General features: G+C 37.1%; 1 protein-coding gene and 1 long non-coding RNA gene across 7 annotated transcripts in view; one reads left to right on the top strand and one right to left on the bottom strand.

Moving 5' to 3' along the window:
• Positions 1-5,850, top strand: LOC113535152 (uncharacterized). 6 transcript variants are annotated; one of them, XR_008302131.1, is made up of 5 exons: positions 1-101; positions 903-1,149; positions 1,363-1,416; positions 1,943-3,720; positions 4,411-5,850. It is a non-coding gene; the product is annotated as an uncharacterized LOC113535152 (long non-coding RNA). The 6 variants fall into 6 exon arrangements; XR_008302128.1 differs by having other exon boundaries at positions 903-1,416; positions 2,035-2,071; positions 2,221-3,720; XR_008302130.1 differs by having other exon boundaries at positions 903-1,416; positions 1,943-2,363; positions 2,675-3,720.
• A 2,923-nt stretch (positions 5,851-8,773) lies between these two features.
• grm6a (glutamate receptor, metabotropic 6a) overlaps positions 8,774-18,851 on the bottom strand; it is a 65,578-nt gene continuing 55,500 nt past the window's right edge. The window contains exons 10-12 of the mRNA XM_026928341.3: positions 17,071-17,382; positions 14,458-14,700; positions 8,774-8,871 (exon numbers count right to left, since the gene is read on the bottom strand). Coding sequence (XP_026784142.1) covers positions 14,461-14,700; positions 17,071-17,382 — 552 coding nt within the window. The 3' untranslated portion in view covers positions 8,774-8,871; positions 14,458-14,460. The remainder of the gene's footprint in view (positions 8,872-14,457; positions 14,701-17,070; positions 17,383-18,851) is intronic.

Genomic DNA, 18,851 nt, shown 5'->3' with positions numbered 1-18,851 from the left:
ACGCAATAAAAGGCGCAGAAGAAGAAGCGTTTAAATAGCGTTGCTGCTCACCTGAGGAGATTCGGGTGTCATGTTGCAGGCGAGAGTTGAGGTGCTACAAGGTACTGCTTAACTTTCTTTCTTTCTTTCTTTCTTTCTTGACAACTACATGTAGTAAGTTGTTTTTTTTTTTTTTTTGGATTTATGTCTTTCATGCAGTTAAAACGTTTTGTTTTTGTTAATGTTACACCACTTTTCAAAATGTAGTTACTTTAGACAGTAGAACTAATGTCATGTAGTGCCTATGGTTCATGTAACTCCTGAAGTAAAACAAAGAATATAGTTTTTCTTATTAATACAAAATTTTAAAATAAATTTTGAAAACTTGATATTTTGTTTCAAGAAGCAAACCTCAGGTGAAGGAGTTGCTCATGTAACTGTACTATTAAACCTTTAACTCCTACAGCAGCTAGATTTTGGACATAAGTCTTTTGTATCTTGATATCTTTTTTGGGGGGGATGCAGGGGAAAGAAACTTATTTTGCATCAAGATATCTGCAGAATAAGTGGTTTGAAAGTTTGTAGGATTGAAATGGGATTGTGGTTGTAACCAGCAGATGAATGTTAGCTTGTAGAGTAGATCTAAGCAGGGTCAAGGTCACAGCAAGGGTAAGTGACAAATGTTTTTTCTTCCTGTGTGGAGTAGATTTTAAGGGTGTTTTAAGTCACGCAAATTAGTAACAAGGACTAGACTTGTTGGCGGTGGAGGCATCCACCTCGACACCGTTGGTATGGAGTTGTACTTGTTTTATGCCTTGCTTAATATAAGCTTGTAAGTTTTCATGTAGGTCCATAACCTACAGTGTGTTACCCTTGCTGAATTATGGAGTTATTTTTTTAATTCTGTTTTTGTTTTCTTGTAGCTGATGACTTCCTGTGTAGGAAGTGAATGAAGCAGTTGAACTTGTCTCCAGCGCTCCTGATGCGTGAGAGGGAACATCGCCAGCAGAATGCACGCTCACTAAGCACCGTGTCACTGGCATCTGTGCGACATCTCCACGTCGGTACCCCTCGCTCAGCTCCGTGCCACAGCCTCGCCCGCTAACAGCGATATTCTCCTCAAACACCCCGGGTACGCATGGGTACAGGCGATCTTTATACAAACAGAAGGTACTGGTGATGTTTCTCAGTTTTGTAGAAACTGGTACTGGTTGTGTTTTATAAAAACCCAAGAGTAAATGGTTACAAGTGGTCTTTAAAAATTAAATAAATAAAACCAAGCAGGTGGTACAGGATGTTTGGAAACACCTGAGTGCGCACACAGGTACAGGTGATCTTTGACACACGTGCAAACACACAAGTGCAGGTGATTTTTCTACGCAGCTGAGAATGCTTCAGGATGCAGAAGGATGCTGAGGAATGCCACAGAACACACAGGTAAAGGTGACCTTTGACGCGTGCCTACAGGTACAGGGGTGATCTTTGACACATGTGCAGACACACAAGTACAGGTGATCTTTATACACACCTGAAAATGCCAGAGGATGCTGGCAAATGCCACAGAACACACAGGTACAGGTGATCTTTGACACGCGTGCAAACACACGGGTACACAAGGTTCATTATTTAACTTTTTTTTTTTTTTAAATACACACCTTTTGAACACAAACAGTGGGTGGTTGTTAAAAAAAAACAAAAAAAAAAAAACAACTCACAGGTACTGGTCATCTTTAAACAGAAACTCAAAACAAACGGGTCCTGGTGCTCTTTCAAAAATCCGCAAATGAGTACTGGTGCTCTTTCAAAACCCCTCAAAACAAATGGGTACTGGTGGTTGGTTTTGTTTTTTTTTTTTTTTTTTTTTTTTTTTTATTTTTTTTTTAAATATAAACTAATAGTAAAAATCTGAAATGTAGGGGTGTTTACTTTTCATGTACTTTAACACCAGTTGTTTGTATATCAGTGTCTCCAGCTCCTGTAACACACACACACACACTGGTGCAGTGGAATGTAATGTTCTGACGAGTGACGAGCTCCTCATGTCTCCTATCTCAGAGTTCATGTCCATTAATCCCGGCCGTCTTCCACTCAGGTAGATGGATCATCGTTTTCATAAGCAGTGCCTTTGCTAATTTATTTGTAGCCTGTGGCAATTACTAAGTTCATAATATGGAGTATTTTGGTAAGCCCACCTTTTACTCAGTTAAAGAGGATTATTCAAAAATAATAATAAACCTTTAGATGGATGGGCTACAACAGCAGAAGGCCAGCAGAAGATCAGGTTCTGTTCTGTGAGCCAAAGAGTCTGAGGCTACAGTGAACACAGGATCCAAAACTGGACAGCTGAAGATCAGGAGAAAGACCAGATCACGTTAACAGGGCCGGTGAGTGTACCAGTACCAGTTTATTAATCAGTACATTTTATTTGTGTGTATTTAGTTGTTTTTTTTTTTTTTTTTTTTTGATTTGATTCACTTTTTTGGCTTTGACGCATGATTAGTAAGCATAGTTCACCACAAAAAGATCATTAATGGTAGATTTGGCATCACAGTGAATGTGGTCTGTCCCGCCGAAGATCTTAACTTTCCGATGCTTTCAGGAAACCAAGCCCAGAACAGCGAAATGATTGTCTTAATCTCCTGAGGACTTTATGCTCTTTTGGAGATCTTAATCTCTGTTTTTCACTCTTTTTCAGGTTTTGCTTTCATTCTCTCACTCACGCGCACACACATTACTCAGCCTTGCATGTGTCTTGTACTTTTGACCTGCTGTCAGAGAAAGGAAATATTTTTGTAGGGTTAAGAGATCTTCCTTTGGATTAGTTGTAGTGACTAATTTAACACACTTCAAAAGCCAAACCCCAGCAGGATGCTGTAAATGGCACATAGATAATTGTTGCTCAAACAAGGAAATGAAAGACAATAAAATAGATATAAAATGCAAAAAATTATGGACATATGTAAAAATATAGTAATAATAATCTAACAATATGCAATCAAATCCATGCTCTATGTATGTGTGTTTTTATTTTACATTTAAATTTTTTATATATATATATATATATATATATATTACACACACAACTTAATAGACAAAATAGAGTAAGAGCACACCAATAAAGTGAGAAGAGTAAACAAAAACCAAAAATAATAAAATCAGTTTATTATTTTTACTCTTCACTCATGTTGGCCATTATATTATTACTACTACATTTATATATTTTTGTTATTGAATATTTTTTTTTTTTTTTTTTTTTTTTTAGCTGTTTGGCGTCCCTCAGACAGCAGGTGGTGCTGTTGCACCATGCAGCTGTAAAGCTTTATTGACTTTATTGACCATTTGGATTTAACTGTTAGTTAGCTATCCTTTCAAGGCTTTCTTGATTTGCAGTCGAATCCATGGTCCTATAAGCACAGGAGCTAAAGAACCCATCCATAAGAAACTAGTCACACGAGCTCTCCAGAGGCAAATATGTCCCTATTTACACGCAATGCCTAGTAAATTATGTTGTGTGTTGTGTCAAACTGAAAAACACGTCTCAAGCAGAACAATGCTGTTTGTTTTAAGATGTTTTTAGCAGGGGTTAAAATCCAGCATGTGTTCAGACGACAAGCCGACGGATTTGATCTAAAATGGATCATGAGGTTTTGCACAAACTTGTGGAGTCCATGCCAGCTCGAGTGCTCACGGTCATTAAAGCAAGAAAGGGGATGTACCAAATATTAAACCTCTGACATTCAGGTAAATATTTCACTACTTTTCACTCAAGTTTTTGTCAGTAATAATTTGTAATGAAAATTGTTGCATTAAATTAGAAAAGTATGCAAAATGGAAGCATTTTCAATAGTGCGCTCAGTTTTGGACCCCACTGCATATTAGATATAGCTTATTAAAAGAAGTGTGTGTGTGTGTGTGTGTGTGTGTGTGTGTGTGTGTGTTTTTTTTTTTTTTTTTTTTTTTAATTTTATTTTTTTTTTAACTGTAATGGCGAAAGTAAACCTGATATATAAGGAACACTTCATCTAAAAACTCAAATGTGAGTAATATTGGGGGAAAAATAGCAGTGACTGCCTCTTTTAGCTCTTCTCATTATTCGCCCTGTTAGTGATCCATCAGATGACAAACTTTCTCTCCTCCTTGTCTGTCATGTATGTTTAATGTGCTCTATAAGTGGAGCTGCTTTGATTTGGGTCTGGTGTGAGGATGAAACGGCCTGACAGCAGGTCACACTCTCTCAATACACAGAGAGAGAGAAAGGGGGAGGGGGAGGACGAGGATGTGGACTCATTTTTAGAAGTTGTCCATGATGTTCCTACACTCTCTGTGTCATAGTTAATATCCATTTAGAGTTACATTTAATGTTGTGGAATGTCTGCAAAACAAGTTAGCTTCTGTTATAGCAGCTAAACAGTTCTTCCTATCGCTCACCAGCTGCTACCTTGAAGTTAGACACAGAACATAACTTTTCATGCTACCCACAAACTCGAATGCACAAAGACGACTTCTGTCCTGAAGATTATTCTGTGTTTGAAAACTTATAGCCTTACCTCTGTTACAAACTGCTGACACTGGAGACTCCTTCCAAATATGGTAAATATGTATTAGTGTCTTAGTATAACTTTTATGTCTTCCAAGTATTTTGCCTTATTTTTATACAGGTAGTTGATCTTCTACCATTTTTACTTTGTAGCATTTGGAGATTTGCCTTAAATAATTTATTTATACTTTTTATTTGTCTCCTCACTGGAAAGCTCACCATATCAACAATTCTGATTTTTGTTGAATAACAGCATGGTTTGATCTGTTTAGAACATGTGAAGTGTCCACCATTAAGTCCACAATGTCTTCGAGAAGTGTAGCGTGAAATAATTTACCATGATATTGATATTCACGTCATGATGTCATCATATCGCCCAGCCCTGCCTGTGATGTTCCTGAGAAACTGGGAAAGCCCGCTCTTCTGAAGATTTTCCTGTGTTGAAAAATGTACCAAAAGCACTGCTACTGGAGACTCCTTCCATAATTTCTCAAATAATGATCATAGGTTTTTCTTTTTTTAAATATTAGACTGAGATTATGTGGAACATCTGCAAGTCCCTGTGTATGTTGTTACTTCAGAAACATTAATGTATTAATGTGTGCATTTATTATAAACATGTCTAGCCTTGCAGCTGGCATTACTGTCAGAGCTGCTGTTATAGAAAATTATGAAACACTTTCTGACCAATCAGATTCGAGAAGTCAATAGCCCTGTGGTGTAATTTCCATTAATATTTATGTTGAAGCAATATAGCTAGTACATTCCACATGCAACGTTGGGATATAATGCTGCATTCAAAATGCATGATCTTTTCACACGCTTTGAGTTTTAGGCTGAGTAAGTTGTGACAGGTCAATTTTTCACGCGATCTGATTGGCCAAGCTGCCCCGCAGTCAAACATGACGGGTTTGTGTTTACTTCAGGTTGACTATTAAGTCGGAATAAACTGAAATAAGAAAACGGTCGTTACATTATTAGAGTTTTCCTGGTGTGCAGCGACTCAGACTGTAGCAGCGATGCTGCACGACCTGTCACCATCCTCTGATCCTTTAGGGCTTTAGCTTTCGACAGGAAAATACGCCGAGGCAAACACAAACCTGTCACAGCAAACATTCATGATGGTAGTAACAAGTCTGAAAAAATGTCATCCTTACAATTTATTCTAACTGTTTAATCAACATCAACAAAAAAAATTACTGGCACCCCAAGAATTATCTATGGAATAAAGAATAAATATAGAAAAGAATAAATACTAATCGTCATCCTCAAAGTAAAAAATTTTAAGCAGTTGATGGTATTATGCGTTTGGTTTGTTCGTGTGTCTGGCGGCTTAGTGGTGAACACTGTTGCCTCGCACCTCCTGGGTTGGGGCTCGAGTCCCGCCTCCGCCCTGTGGACGCAGAGCTTGCATGTTCTCCCCGTGCTTCGGGGGTTTCCTCTGAGTACTCCGGTTTCCTCCTCACTCCAAAGACATGTGCTGTAGGCTGATTGGCATTTCCAAATTGTCCGTAGTGTGTGAGTGATTGGCACTTCCTCCAGGGTGGCCCCCGCCTTGCACCTCATGGCCCCTGGGATAGGCTCCAGGCTCCCCGTGACCCTGTGTAGGATAAGCAGTACAGAAGATGGATGGATGGATGGATTGATGGATATTTATCCATGTAGGATGTAAATACAGGATGAGGTTGTACACATCTGGACTGTAGGTGACGACTCGGTGACCAAATTAGGTATTTATTTGATGCTAAGAGTTAGACATTGCAAAAAATGTAAATTATAAAAATTCTAAATTATGTATAAACTAATCATTACTGTAATACGAGCATATTATATTGATACAATACAATTAATTTTCCACACAAATGAACAACCTACTTACCTTTCCTCTAACGAAAAAACATAACTAGGGGAAAAAAGTTGGCACTCCTGAGGGATATTTAGAATAAATGCAATGTAATACTTTTTGCTCTCAGCCTCCAGCACTTTTTTTTTTTTTTAATTGTTCAAGATTCTCTACAAGTGTCTCCAACTCTATTAAACAGGAAGAAACATGCAATGCACTATAAAATATCACTCTGGTGCCAATAATTTTAGAGGCTGTGTGTATTAACAACTAGGACATAAGTCAACACTGTAACTAGATTTTTATTTTTTTTAAACTAGGTGTTAATTCAATATAATACCCAGGTATTATCATTATTTAGAGTTAAGCCGGCCCTATAAATTTAGATTTTATAGTGCTCCTTAAGCACTAACATTCATTTCAAATCAGAGTTCATGGTTTAGTGTTAATTCTGAAATGCTAACCCTTTAACAAATATTTAAGCTTGACAAAATATTTTGTCACATCTCTACAACTTGGCTACGTTATGCTCTTTTGAATTAAAAAAAATTTTTTTTAATATGGTGTTTTGATGTATATTTATATGAAGACAAAGAAAATGTTGTGTTGTTGCACCACAACACAAATAAGCAAGTCTGATTTCTTCTACAAAGAGATTTTCTCTAGCTTTTAATCAAAAACAATTCTAGGTGTGTGTGTATACAACGAAACTAGGGCTGGGCAATATGACGATATAACTTCGTATTAGCGCGATGGCGAAATCTACTTTTTGAGATCAAGACTATTATCTTTAATATAATAAATATTAAAATAACAAATGACAAGCTTTGGAAGCAGATTTGATTCTTGTAATTAAAAAAAATTTTTTTTATCTGTGTATTGTAATCTTTGAAACGTCTTGAAATATTGCAGTATGATATTTGTTGTATCGCACACCCCTATTAGGAACTTTAAAAAATGCAAAATTAAAAAAAGCATTTAAAGGGTTAATTTAACACTTGTAAATTCTTGTTAACACAGTATTCAACACTAAGAGTTAATTCATAAACAGTATTGGTTGTTGAATTAATATGCCATCTTTTGTCAAAAATGACAGACTCCTGGAATTTTCTTCTTCACTGGATCATGTATGGTGTTTATTTATTCAGCTAACAAAGTACAAAGGTATTTCATGAATCTTCATCACGCAGCTAATGAAGTATAAAGTGTTTATTTTTTTAAAATTGTAGGTTGGATTAAAAATGACCAACTCGGACTGCTTTTTATGGATAAGTGCAGATTGGAGCACGAGGATGAAATTCTGTGACTGGGGTATAATGAAACGATACGTCAGTGTGGAATATTACTGCTGCTTTGCGAATTGGCTGAACAGAGCTCTCACTTTATTGAATAATGCTTCAGCTGAGTCAAAGGCTGGAAAAGTGTAATCATTCGTTTAGATTTATGGACGCTATCTTGAGCTTTTCGCCTTGGAGAAAAGTGTCGCGTGGTTTCAGAACATATAATTCAGCATTCTCTTAAAACCCCATGCAAACACTTTGTCAGTTAAAGATTTCTTTTAAAGACTTTTTTTGTTTATCATTCTACATTTTCTTATTTACAGAGCAAAAACATGGCAGCTGTACACACATTTACCTTTCATAAAAGTTTGATAATAAATAATACTGCCAAAATAATACAAATAATAATTAATAATAATAATATGAAGAAGAAGACAAATTCATTGTATAACTCTATAAACCAACATCAGTTTTTCTTCACGTTTTCAATTTCACAATTCCAAAAACCAGACATTAAATGCTATATAACAGTGCAAGTATTAAATCTTTTGGTTAGGGGAAATGTCTAGAATATTTTCGTGTAAAATTAGATTGCCCTTAGCTGTTTAATAAAATGAAGTCAAAATACAGTGTACAGATTTTTTTTTCCCTCCCCAAAGTGCTCTATGCATCTGTTTTAAAAATCTTGCACTTTTTTTTTTTTGGTGACATCATGATCTATAGCATAGCCTTACATTAGAAGTTTATAGCATAACATTAACAACACAGTATACCATCACGTCTCTATATTAAACAAATCTGAAGAAAATAAATACAATGTCAGATTTTTTTTTGTCATAGTAAATAGTGATTTCATTTCACTTTCAGTCCAAAGCTGCCGTCTCGGGGTTTACACAACGCAGGTGCATGAACACACAAGCACAAACACTTCAGTACACATCCCACATGCTGCTACACTGCTACATCAACCGTATCACTGCATTACAGACATTTTCCTCATTCGTTAGTAAACACGAAGACATCCGAAAGATGTGCGAGACATCGCTGTGATAAAGCTTGAGTTCAAAAATGTGCATTTTTAATCCACGTTTGCATCGTTTTGACGTTCATGCCTCCGAGTCCTCCTTATAGCTGTCCTCAAATGGAAATCAAGTGGAGTCCTGCTTTTTTTTTTTTTTTTCTCCCCCACTTTTCTTCTGTCCAGATTAGCCGAGTGTGTTGCTCCAGGCCACCTGCCATTACACACATAAAAGAACATAGGATGTGTCAGTGCAACTTATTCAGTGGTGCATAAAACAGTGTGAATACCAAGGGCTTGTTTGATTGCATTCTGCCCTACTTGGATGTTTCTGCTACAGTCACCTTCACAATTGTTACAGAAAAAACATTATATAAAGTGCCAGCATTGCTAACAAATAAATCTTAGCAGGCAAAGAGGGAAAAAATTAACTTTCCTGTCCACATTCTTCCCTGTGGTTATACCGCTCAAAGAGACCACAATCCCAGCCTCTTGTTTTCTGTAGGTTCACAAGACCGAGGTTGACGCATTCACAGGTTCACCTAGATAGAGTCAAAAGAAAGCGCTACCAAAACGAATGCATCTTTCATGTCCTGTGTCCTTTCCCCTTCAGTGAATTTTATTTGTGTTTGGTCTAACTGGTGCATTAGCTGCATAAAAAATGTAATAAATAAATAAGTGTGGTTTTCGGGTGTCTCCTGTAGAGGGTCAAAATTGTAAATGCTACAGCAAAACCGTAAATACTGGCACCTGTGCAGTTGGTGAGACCGTTGTGTCATTTCCCAAAACAAAAGTTATGAAAATATATTTTTAAATAATAGTGTTTTATCAAAAACATATGTGGCAATAACCAAATTCGAGGTTGTCATGATGTGAAATTTCCCATTTCATCACCATGGGTTCCCTGGAAAACCAATAAGACAAAAAAAAAAAGATGGTCATTGACCTACACCAAGAAATTTAATGGGCATTTATGAAACACATACTGTTCAGAATAGCATTATGCTCAATCAGGGCCATAATATAAAAGTTTAAAAGCTCTGGAAAAATTTCCACTTTGCCAGGATTAATACACACTGTTTTGAAGGGTTGGAAGTAAGGAACCTTTCTTGAGAAAACAGTGCAGAAAGTGCAGTGCCTGAACGTCAAGCCTCATTGGAACTACAGTTGGAATCCTGTGTTGTGTTCACTTGATGCAACAACGTTTTAGCCTCGAGTGGCATTGGCATGTTTGGTGAAAAACTGGGCCTGCATACAAGCCCACTGCAAGTTGGCGGTGGTGGATTGCTGATGTTTTGGTGTTTTTTTGCGGCTGGCGGAACAACAGCTCTTGTCAAGATTGATGAAATCATATAAATTTATGTCAGCAGAAAACCTGGTGGGGTCTACCAGGACGTTAAGACTTGGCCAAAGATATAGATTTTAACAAGATAACGGCTTCAACTATAGAAACAAATCAACACCAAAGAGCAACACTTTGACTCTGCCAGGAGGTTAAGACTTGGAAATGGTGCTTGTAACATGGGCAACTCAGACAATGGATGAGGATCCATGTGGCTAAGTTTAATCAATACACAGGCAAGCAGAATAGAAATCGCAGTCCAATCTCAAAGTCCTTAAATCAAGCGAGATTCATAATACCAGTCAGTAGAGCTCAAGACCAAAGGATCATCCAAAATACAGAAGCAGGAAACAAGGCAAGGGTCATACACATCAGGGCAAACTAGAGAAATGGATCAGTACTTAGACATAGAGATATTGGCAAGGCTTCGCAATGACTGAATGTCCTTGAACTGAAAAGAACAAATGAAGTTTTCCAATGAAGTCTTGCACCAAGAGGTCAAGACATCAAGAATACACTTTGTAATAAAGTGACACACATATGGCCTAGAGATCCTGTATGAAAGTATAAGTCAGTACTGCGTTCTTAATAACAGCAAATATCTTTCTTCTGTAAAAAAAAAAAAAAAGAAAAGAAAAAGGGAAAAAAAAAAAGAAAAGAAAGCCCAGAGCTAAGTAAGAACAGTGAGGAAAGAGCTGCCTGCTCGGTCAACTCTGAATAAATGGGTGTTTTCTCTCTCCCTCTCCCACTGGGTGGAATTTTATTTATCTGTTTTGATAATTCCATTGCCATTTGACTGATGTGATGGAAACGGCTCGATTTATCATTTCACAATTTCATGAGCGAGTTGATCAGACTCCAACATTGCACGCTCGTTTCACCTCTGATTTCTATGACAAGTAATATTGATTCACTTTGATTCATCTCATACACAATGTTGCCTTTATTTATTGGTGAGTCGAGTAAAGAAATCTAGTAAAAAAAACCCAGAAGAATGGCATGCGAATTCGGAGTGTTATATAAAAGCGGAAGGTTTTCCCGATGCGTTGAGAATACCTCCCACCTCCACGGGAGGTTCAGGGAAAGGTTTTTTGCTCTCCTGAGCTGAGTCACAGTCTCTGCCGGTGTAATGAGAGTGAAACTCTGCTCTTACAGTTTACCCACAATGCCTACTTTTCAATTTCTTCTTTCAGAATGAAACAATTCAAAACTGCGAAATAATTCAAAATATATACAGTATTAATATTAAGATATAAATTGGATATTAAGATGTTCCTTTTCTTCTCTTTTCTACATTTTCTTTTAAAATCATTAAATCATTTAAACTCATTAAAATTTGTGGTATTGTGGCTGTGGCCTTAAAACTAATTTTCTAAGCTGCTCTAGAAGGCGGTTAAATCAGCATTCAGATGATCCGTGAGATAATTATCACGCCTTATGTCATGAACCAGCGTTCACTGTCAGCTACTGTTACTGTACAGCTACATGTGTGTTCCTCTGAGGCACAACAGTGTTAATGTCACATTAACACTACAAATGTTAACCTGGTTCCCTTTTTCCTTTCATTTATCCTCTTTCTTTCTTTTTTTTCCTTAAATTTCCTTTTGTTTTTATTTATTACATTTTCTTTATTTGTCTTTATCTTTCCATTTATTTTTGTTTTCACCTTTGTTTCATCCTTTATTTGTCTGTGTATAAGCTTCATTTAAAAAAAAAAAAGTCTTTCCTTTTTTTCATTCTTTCTTTTTCCCTTCTATCGCTTTCATCTTCTTGTTGCCCAGTTTTCTGTAACTCCTGTTTAATTTTAATTTTTCTCTTTAATTTCTGTTCTTCGTGTAATTTTCTCTTTCTTTCTTTCTTAAATTTCCTTTTTTATTTATTACATTTTCTTTAGCTTTATCGTCCTTATTTCCTTTTTCTTCTTTTTTCTTTTTTTCCTGTTTTTCCCTGTAATTTTCCAAATCATTCTTTTATTTCTTTCTTTCTTTCTTTTTGTTTAGTTTTCTTTTTATTAAATTTCTTCATCTTTCCTTATTTATTTATTCATTTGTTTTTGTTTCCACTTCTTTCTTTATTTCATTTGTTTATTTAGCTTTCTTTCATTTTAAACTGTATTTTTTGTTATTGTTCATTTTATTTATTTATTCTCTTTCTTTATTTCCTCCCTTCTTCCATCCCCTCTTTCCATCTTTTTCATTCTATCTAATGTTTTCTTTTTATATGTTAAGTTTCTATCTTCCTTTTCCTTCTTTATTTACTTAATTTGACTTTCTTTATTTGTTTCTCTTTTTTTCTCTTTCTTGCTATTCATTTGTTTACTGAGTCCATATTTTTCTTCTTCTTTCTTTCTTTCTCTTTGCCTTTCTTTCTTCCTTACTTCATTTCTTTCTGTCTTCCATCCTTCCATCTTTCAACCTTCATTAAGCTGTTTACTTCGTACTTTTACACCCAGACGTCCTCACAATGAGCAGGAATATCTGTGTCAGTTATCAGGATTTCAAAAATATTTTCTGCATTTTGGTGGTTGTCATTTTTTTTTTTTTTTCCCCCAAGTACGTCAGTTACAAGAAAGCACTGGGACATGCTGCTGCTGCTAATACATCCTGAAGAGAGAGCGAGTGTGTGCTGCAGAGATAGAGGGCGAGTGGAAAATTACTCTAAAGAGCATTTTTAGAGGTTTAGAAGAAGAGAAAATTGAGAAAAATGTACGAGAGAAACGAGGAGAAGACTGCCTGAAGTCATGAACATACAGCCTGGAGGAAACTCACCTAATGAGTCACGACACCTTAAATACTAATTTACAATTAGATTACAAAGAATACAAAATAAAACTTCTCATAAATAAGGGGAAAAATTTACATCTACTGTATGTTAAAAGTACAATATAGAACATTCAGAATCTTTTGAATTAATTCATTATAATATTTAAAATAAATGGATTTTTAAACATCAACATAATTAGCATCTTTTTATGCGCAAGTTTTTTATTATTTTATTTTTTTTTATTTTTGCTGTAATTGCTTTTTCACATCCTGCTCCTTTAATTTGGAACCTCTGCAAGACACCAATTCAGAGTGATGACACAGAAGAGCCACCTTTAAACCACCACTAATTAGCCCTAAAGATAGATCAACTAAATGTGTGGCGAAATCTTAGACTGTGTGTGTGTGTGTGTGTGTGTGTGTGTGTGTGTGCGCGTGCACGCAGCTCCTCAGGAGGCAATGATGACCGCTACTGCTCTCTGCTTCGAGTCAAACCTTTATAACATGTAAGTGCAGAATCTTTTCACAGTCCATTTATCTTCAGCCGAGAAACACAGTGAGAATGAATATCGGGTGTCTGGTCACCGGCAATTTAGGAGAATTTCTTCTTCCAAAGGTGCCACAATTATCAAGCGGGATACAAAACCATTCAGAGAAGAAATGTGGAAAATCCAGTTCATTTAGAAAAACGTTCTGATGAGTTTGTTTAAATTTATGTATAAGTAGACTCGATAACGTGAACCTTGATTGATCGGTTTCAGATCGTATAATTGGCGTCACTCAGTCGTATAATTCAGTCACTGAACTGAATTTAATGAACATTTTGTGAAACTCAGAAAGAAAGCAGTCAAAAAGAAATCCATAACTTAAGACAAATAAGAATACCCATTCAAATAGGACAAAAGAAATGGCACCTTATAAGAGGAGGAACAGTTTGTGTGTGTCAGTGGTAGCTGACCAGCTACAGTGACTGAGGAATTTTTTTTTTTTTTTCCCATTTTCTTCGCAAGTTGGTCTTGGCCAGTTCCCATCCTGTCCCCTAGCATACAACAGCTACCACCTGGAGAGAGTGAAGGCTAACAGGTACAACATGTACAGGCAAGCACTTTAACGTTGAGCCCATTACTGGAAGATTTAACGCACGCCAGTTTAGTCATTGTCCTGTCGTTTTTAGCTCTCTGTGAGCTTTGCCTTTTATGGAGTTTTGTGGGCGTCACTAAACATACATCAGCTGTGCTTTGAACACGCTAAGTAATTTATGGGTAATTGGCATTTATCAACATAAGTTTCCTCGTACTCACATTTTTATCAAAGTTACCAAAACTTTTGTAAATCTGGCTTGAATTTTTAGTTTGTTGTGGCCTACAAAAACATTTACACACAACTTTACCGAAAGATTAATAACTGAGGAGCTACGATTGGACCTAATCTGGTGCAGTGTACTGGTTACCCTAACGGCAGGAGTAGCATGTCTACCATACAAACACTAACACATGGGAATATAACAAATAGGATGAAGTTGATGACTAAGTCACTGCATTCTTTACATAATATGAAATAAAAAGAAACAAGAAACAAGTGAACTCTGAGCCAGCAATAATGCTCAGTGGGCGTAATCAAGCTGAGACTAGACACCAGGAAACAGACAGGAAAGTTCAATGACTCGTTTAGTGAGCTGGACTCGAATTTGAGTTACCTGCTACTGCGTCCTGTCTGGCTCCATCTTAGTCTCTCCGTTGTGCTTTTCGCTGTTGGTGTGTGACAGACGAGTGGACATGGTGGCCGCCTGAACCACAGCTTTGAAGCTGCGCTTGCGTTTCTGCACGTTCTGCTCCGGGTGAAAGATGATGATGTACACTTTGGGGATGTAGAGCATGCCCAGGGACACGGAGGCACTCAGGCTCATGGAGACGGTCAGCGTGGTCGTCTGGATGTACATCTGTAATAGTCACAATCACACCACAGGTGAACACTAACACCAGGGGCCTGGGTAATGGTTTATGGTTATAACCTGCTCAGATTTTTTTTTAGCACCCGTCTTTTGGAAATGTTGTCATTCCAACTAGATGCACAGTAGGGATGTAACCAAATATATTATTCAGAATGAACAAATAGTGTGTTCTAAACAGCTACAAATAGCAGCTGTACTATTAGTTATTATTCTTTTTTTTAAGAAAGCACTACATCAAGACTGGGATCTCAGGAAACTGCACAAAAAAAGTCACACTAGTGAGAAGTTTTTACTTTCTTGCAGTGAACTGCGAGCAATCGGATATGATCGTGATCACATTCAGTAACATGAACATGGAGCATTCATTCATTCATCCTTAGTAACCGCCTGTTCATTGTCATGGAAGTTTAAGTTAAGCTACTAGTTTGTTTATTTGCTGGGAAATAGAGTAAGAAATTTTTGAGACCATGTGAAGCAAAGGATTTTTGTAATGGCAGGTTTTCAAAATATTGCAGGAACGTTATATTCGCAACATTCCAGCAAAACCTAGAACCTGTCAAATGCATTACTGAACAATCTGATGACGCGCTCTGGTAGACACTAGATGCATTTTTGGTATCTAAAATTAAGTTCCTGTTTTCCTTCCATTCCTGCATGTATTTTTAAAATGGGTGATAACAGCTTTAAATTATTGAAATCAACTGTTTAAAACAGTGATGCTACTTGAAAGACCAGAACTAATATCTTTAATGAATAAATCAAATCCTGAAGACGATTCCCACCAGGAGAAATCGTGTGTACTGTCATTGCGGTGAAAAGAAAAGAACAGCGGGCCTCGGTGGTAGTCCACCTGGCGGAGGGGACACGGAGCGAACAAACGAATGCTCTAGTTCTTCATTCCTGTGGTGGCTTCTCTTAGCTTTATTAGGATGGGTGAAGGCATTGTCTCTCCAGCTCCCCCACGCTCGTCTTATCTGCTTCCCACCACAATTAAACCCCTCGCTGCTGTGAAGCAGGGCCTTTGTCTCCATGTCATGGTGTGTCTTCAGGAGATAAAGACAGGAGGGGTGGTGGGGGTGAGAGGGAGAAGACGTCTTCTTTTTCTGCACGTCTCATCTCTTCCTGTGTTTGCACATTGCCATATGAAAGCTCGCTTCAAAAGAGAAACTGCTTGAGACGCAACTTTGGCGTTTTATCACGGGCCTGGCAGGTTGCTGCTTGCTTTGGCACATTCATATTGAAATGACTTCATTCTGCATAATTTTGCTACACAAGGTCTTAACTAGTCGCTAAACTGTTGGCCTTTTTGTTGACGAGTTGGAGCTGAACTGGGGAAAGATAGCGTTGTGGTAAAATGGTGGCTGTTCCTTGGAAGTAATAATTTCCTGCTGCGTGGATAAATGCGCTCTACAATTCCTTGTGTTTTGAACACATGTAGGATGACATAAGGAAACAGAGGAAGTAGAATAAGTAAGGGTTTATAGGAGCATAGTGTTTATAGTACTAATCACAGAGGAGACGAAGTGTGTAATGAGTGTAATGAGATTTCTCTCTGCACAGTCTGTCACAATGAACCTGATCTCATGACCAATTTGTGCAAATTTGGATAAACGAGGGGCTGAATTTTATATAAATGTGAGTGGATTTCATTTGAATGAAGCCATAAGAAAAGTATCTATCTATCTATCTATCTATCTATCTATCTATCTGTCTATCTGCCTGTTTATTTACCATTATTTATTCATTTATTTACTTGCTTGCTTGCATGCATTCTTATTTATTTATATATTTATTAGTTAGTTAGTTAGTTAATTTAATTATTTTTCCTCTCTCTTACTTTTCATTCCTTCTTTTTTTTGCTTTCCCTCTCCTATTAGCGGTTTTAATAGTCCATAAAAATGTATCTTTGTATATTCATTATTTCGTCCTTATTGTCCTCCTAAAAGTGTAAGGTGGCAGGTAAAAAAAAAAAAAAAAAAAAAACACTACTAAATATTTATAAGAATTTATAAGAGTCATGCAAAAAAGTTGCAATAGTTAGAAGTCCTTTCCTATATGAGAAGCCGTAAGGGTCACTGTTGTTCCTTTAATTAGCTTTTAGAGGAAAGCTTTCCCATGTAGAAGATGTACAAAATATTAAGAAGAAAACAAGAAAAGGTAGTTTAGTACCTTTTTTATGAGATGAAAATGATAAATATTAGCAAAATGAACTGCTACCAGAATCAAATTCCTTTTCCCTCCTACATTCTCTCCCATTGATTGATTCGTGTTCAGTCAGTCCTTCTCTAAAATGTAATATTTATAAACTGGACTGTAGCGAAGTCATCTCACGGCTGTTATTAACCGGACAGCTCTCACCTTCTCCGTGGACTGCGCCGTGCCGAAGAAGATGGGCACGAAGGCCAGCCACACGATGCAGGTGGTGTACATGGTGAAGCCGATGGGCTTGGCTTCGTTGAAGGTCTCGGGGACGCCTCGGCTTTTAACGGCGTAAATGGTGCACGTCACCATGAGCAAGATGCTGTAGCTCAGGCAGCAGATCAGCGACAGGTCGGACATGTCACACTTCAGGATGCCACGTGCCAGCTCGGGGTTGGGTGGCCTCAGCTCCTCGTAGTCCACAATGGTGTGGGGTGGCACCACACCGAACCAGATAAACACTCCGATCACCTGCACAGAGAGAGGGATGAAGATCTGGGGTGAGATGCAGGAATATAGTAACCTACTGGGAGAAATGACTGATGCTGTGTTGTCTCAAATTGTTTATTTATATACTATTCCCAATGCTTAATTTATATATATATATATATATATATATATATATATATATATATATATATATATACATGCATACATACAGTACTGTGCAAAAGTCTTAGGCACATGAATGCTGTAGGGCAAAGATGCCTTCAACAATAATGAAATTAAATGATTCTACATTTTTTTTAAAAATGCCATAAAGAGCAGTAAACAGTAATAAATGAAACAAAGTCAATATTTGGTGTGACGACCCTTTGGTTTTAAAAAAAATGTAGTCTCAGGTGCAGTGTGTGCAGTTTTATAAGGAAATGAGCTGTAAGTGTTACTTGCAGAAGCAGCCACAGTTCTTCTGGAGACTTTAACAATCGCACTCGCTTCTTATTTCTGCAGCGAAACTCAGCAGCCTTCATTATGTTTTTTTGTCTGAAAAGTGTCTCTTACGTAATCTGCTGCTTTGTTTACTGACATGGAAACATTTTCTGTAACATTTCATTTTGTGCTGGAAAACTAATGTTTGGAAATCTATAATGTTTTTTTTTTACTGAATCAATAATGTAGAAGTTATAAAATAAAAATCTATAACAAAGTTTGTACTAAAAAAAAAACAGGGTGCCTAAGACCAGCTGACAGATTTTTGATGAAAGTGTAGACACTTTTTGCACTTTCTTGTCCCATCATGCATAGGGATGCATCGAACCAAATTTTTAGTCAGAGTACAAACATGAGTACATGTTTTTGGTACTCGATGATACCATTATTGACACTGAAATGAGTAACCTACTTAGTATTATGCAATCAAGCGTGTCTTATTTAGCTCTGTTTAAGTTGGTTACTGTCATGTTTTGCTAGCAGCGAACTCCTCGTGCTCAGTTTTATTTTTTACAATGTAAGGTGTACGAGGTGCCTTGAATTAGACACGCAAAGTAGATCCTGGCGAGCGAGAGGAAAGGAAGTGCTCGTTTCTCAGTGTTCAGTGCTCGCTGAACTGTAGTGCTCTCACGTGTGACAGTTTCTCTGAATTCTCACTTCACATGCTTCTGAATACCTTCGTGTGCACACACGTGACAGCACCTTGTGCTTGTTTTAATGACCGTGATCACTGATACGGCTCTGCATACTCAGGTCTGCCATCCTTACTTTTAAATATACTGTTTAAATGCCATCACATTTTTTTATCAGGTTACATGTAGGAAGATGCTGTAGTTGCTAATCTTGATATTTTCGCAGAGCACAGTCTGCAGGCTGCTTTGCTTTGATTGCCATCATTAATCATGAAATACATCCAGATCACTGTCATTTTGTCATTTCATCTTCTGTTCATCAAGGCGGCATTAGTGCACTAGTCTTATGTCACACAGTATCAGATGTTGCTATTCGAA

This window comes from Pangasianodon hypophthalmus, chromosome 8 (assembly GCF_027358585.1).
Source record: "Pangasianodon hypophthalmus isolate fPanHyp1 chromosome 8, fPanHyp1.pri, whole genome shotgun sequence".
Classification (NCBI taxonomy): domain Eukaryota; kingdom Metazoa; phylum Chordata; class Actinopteri; order Siluriformes; family Pangasiidae; genus Pangasianodon; species Pangasianodon hypophthalmus.
The sequence above is the reverse complement of the archived record's forward strand: the minus strand, read 5'-3'. Positions and strand labels throughout refer to the sequence as shown.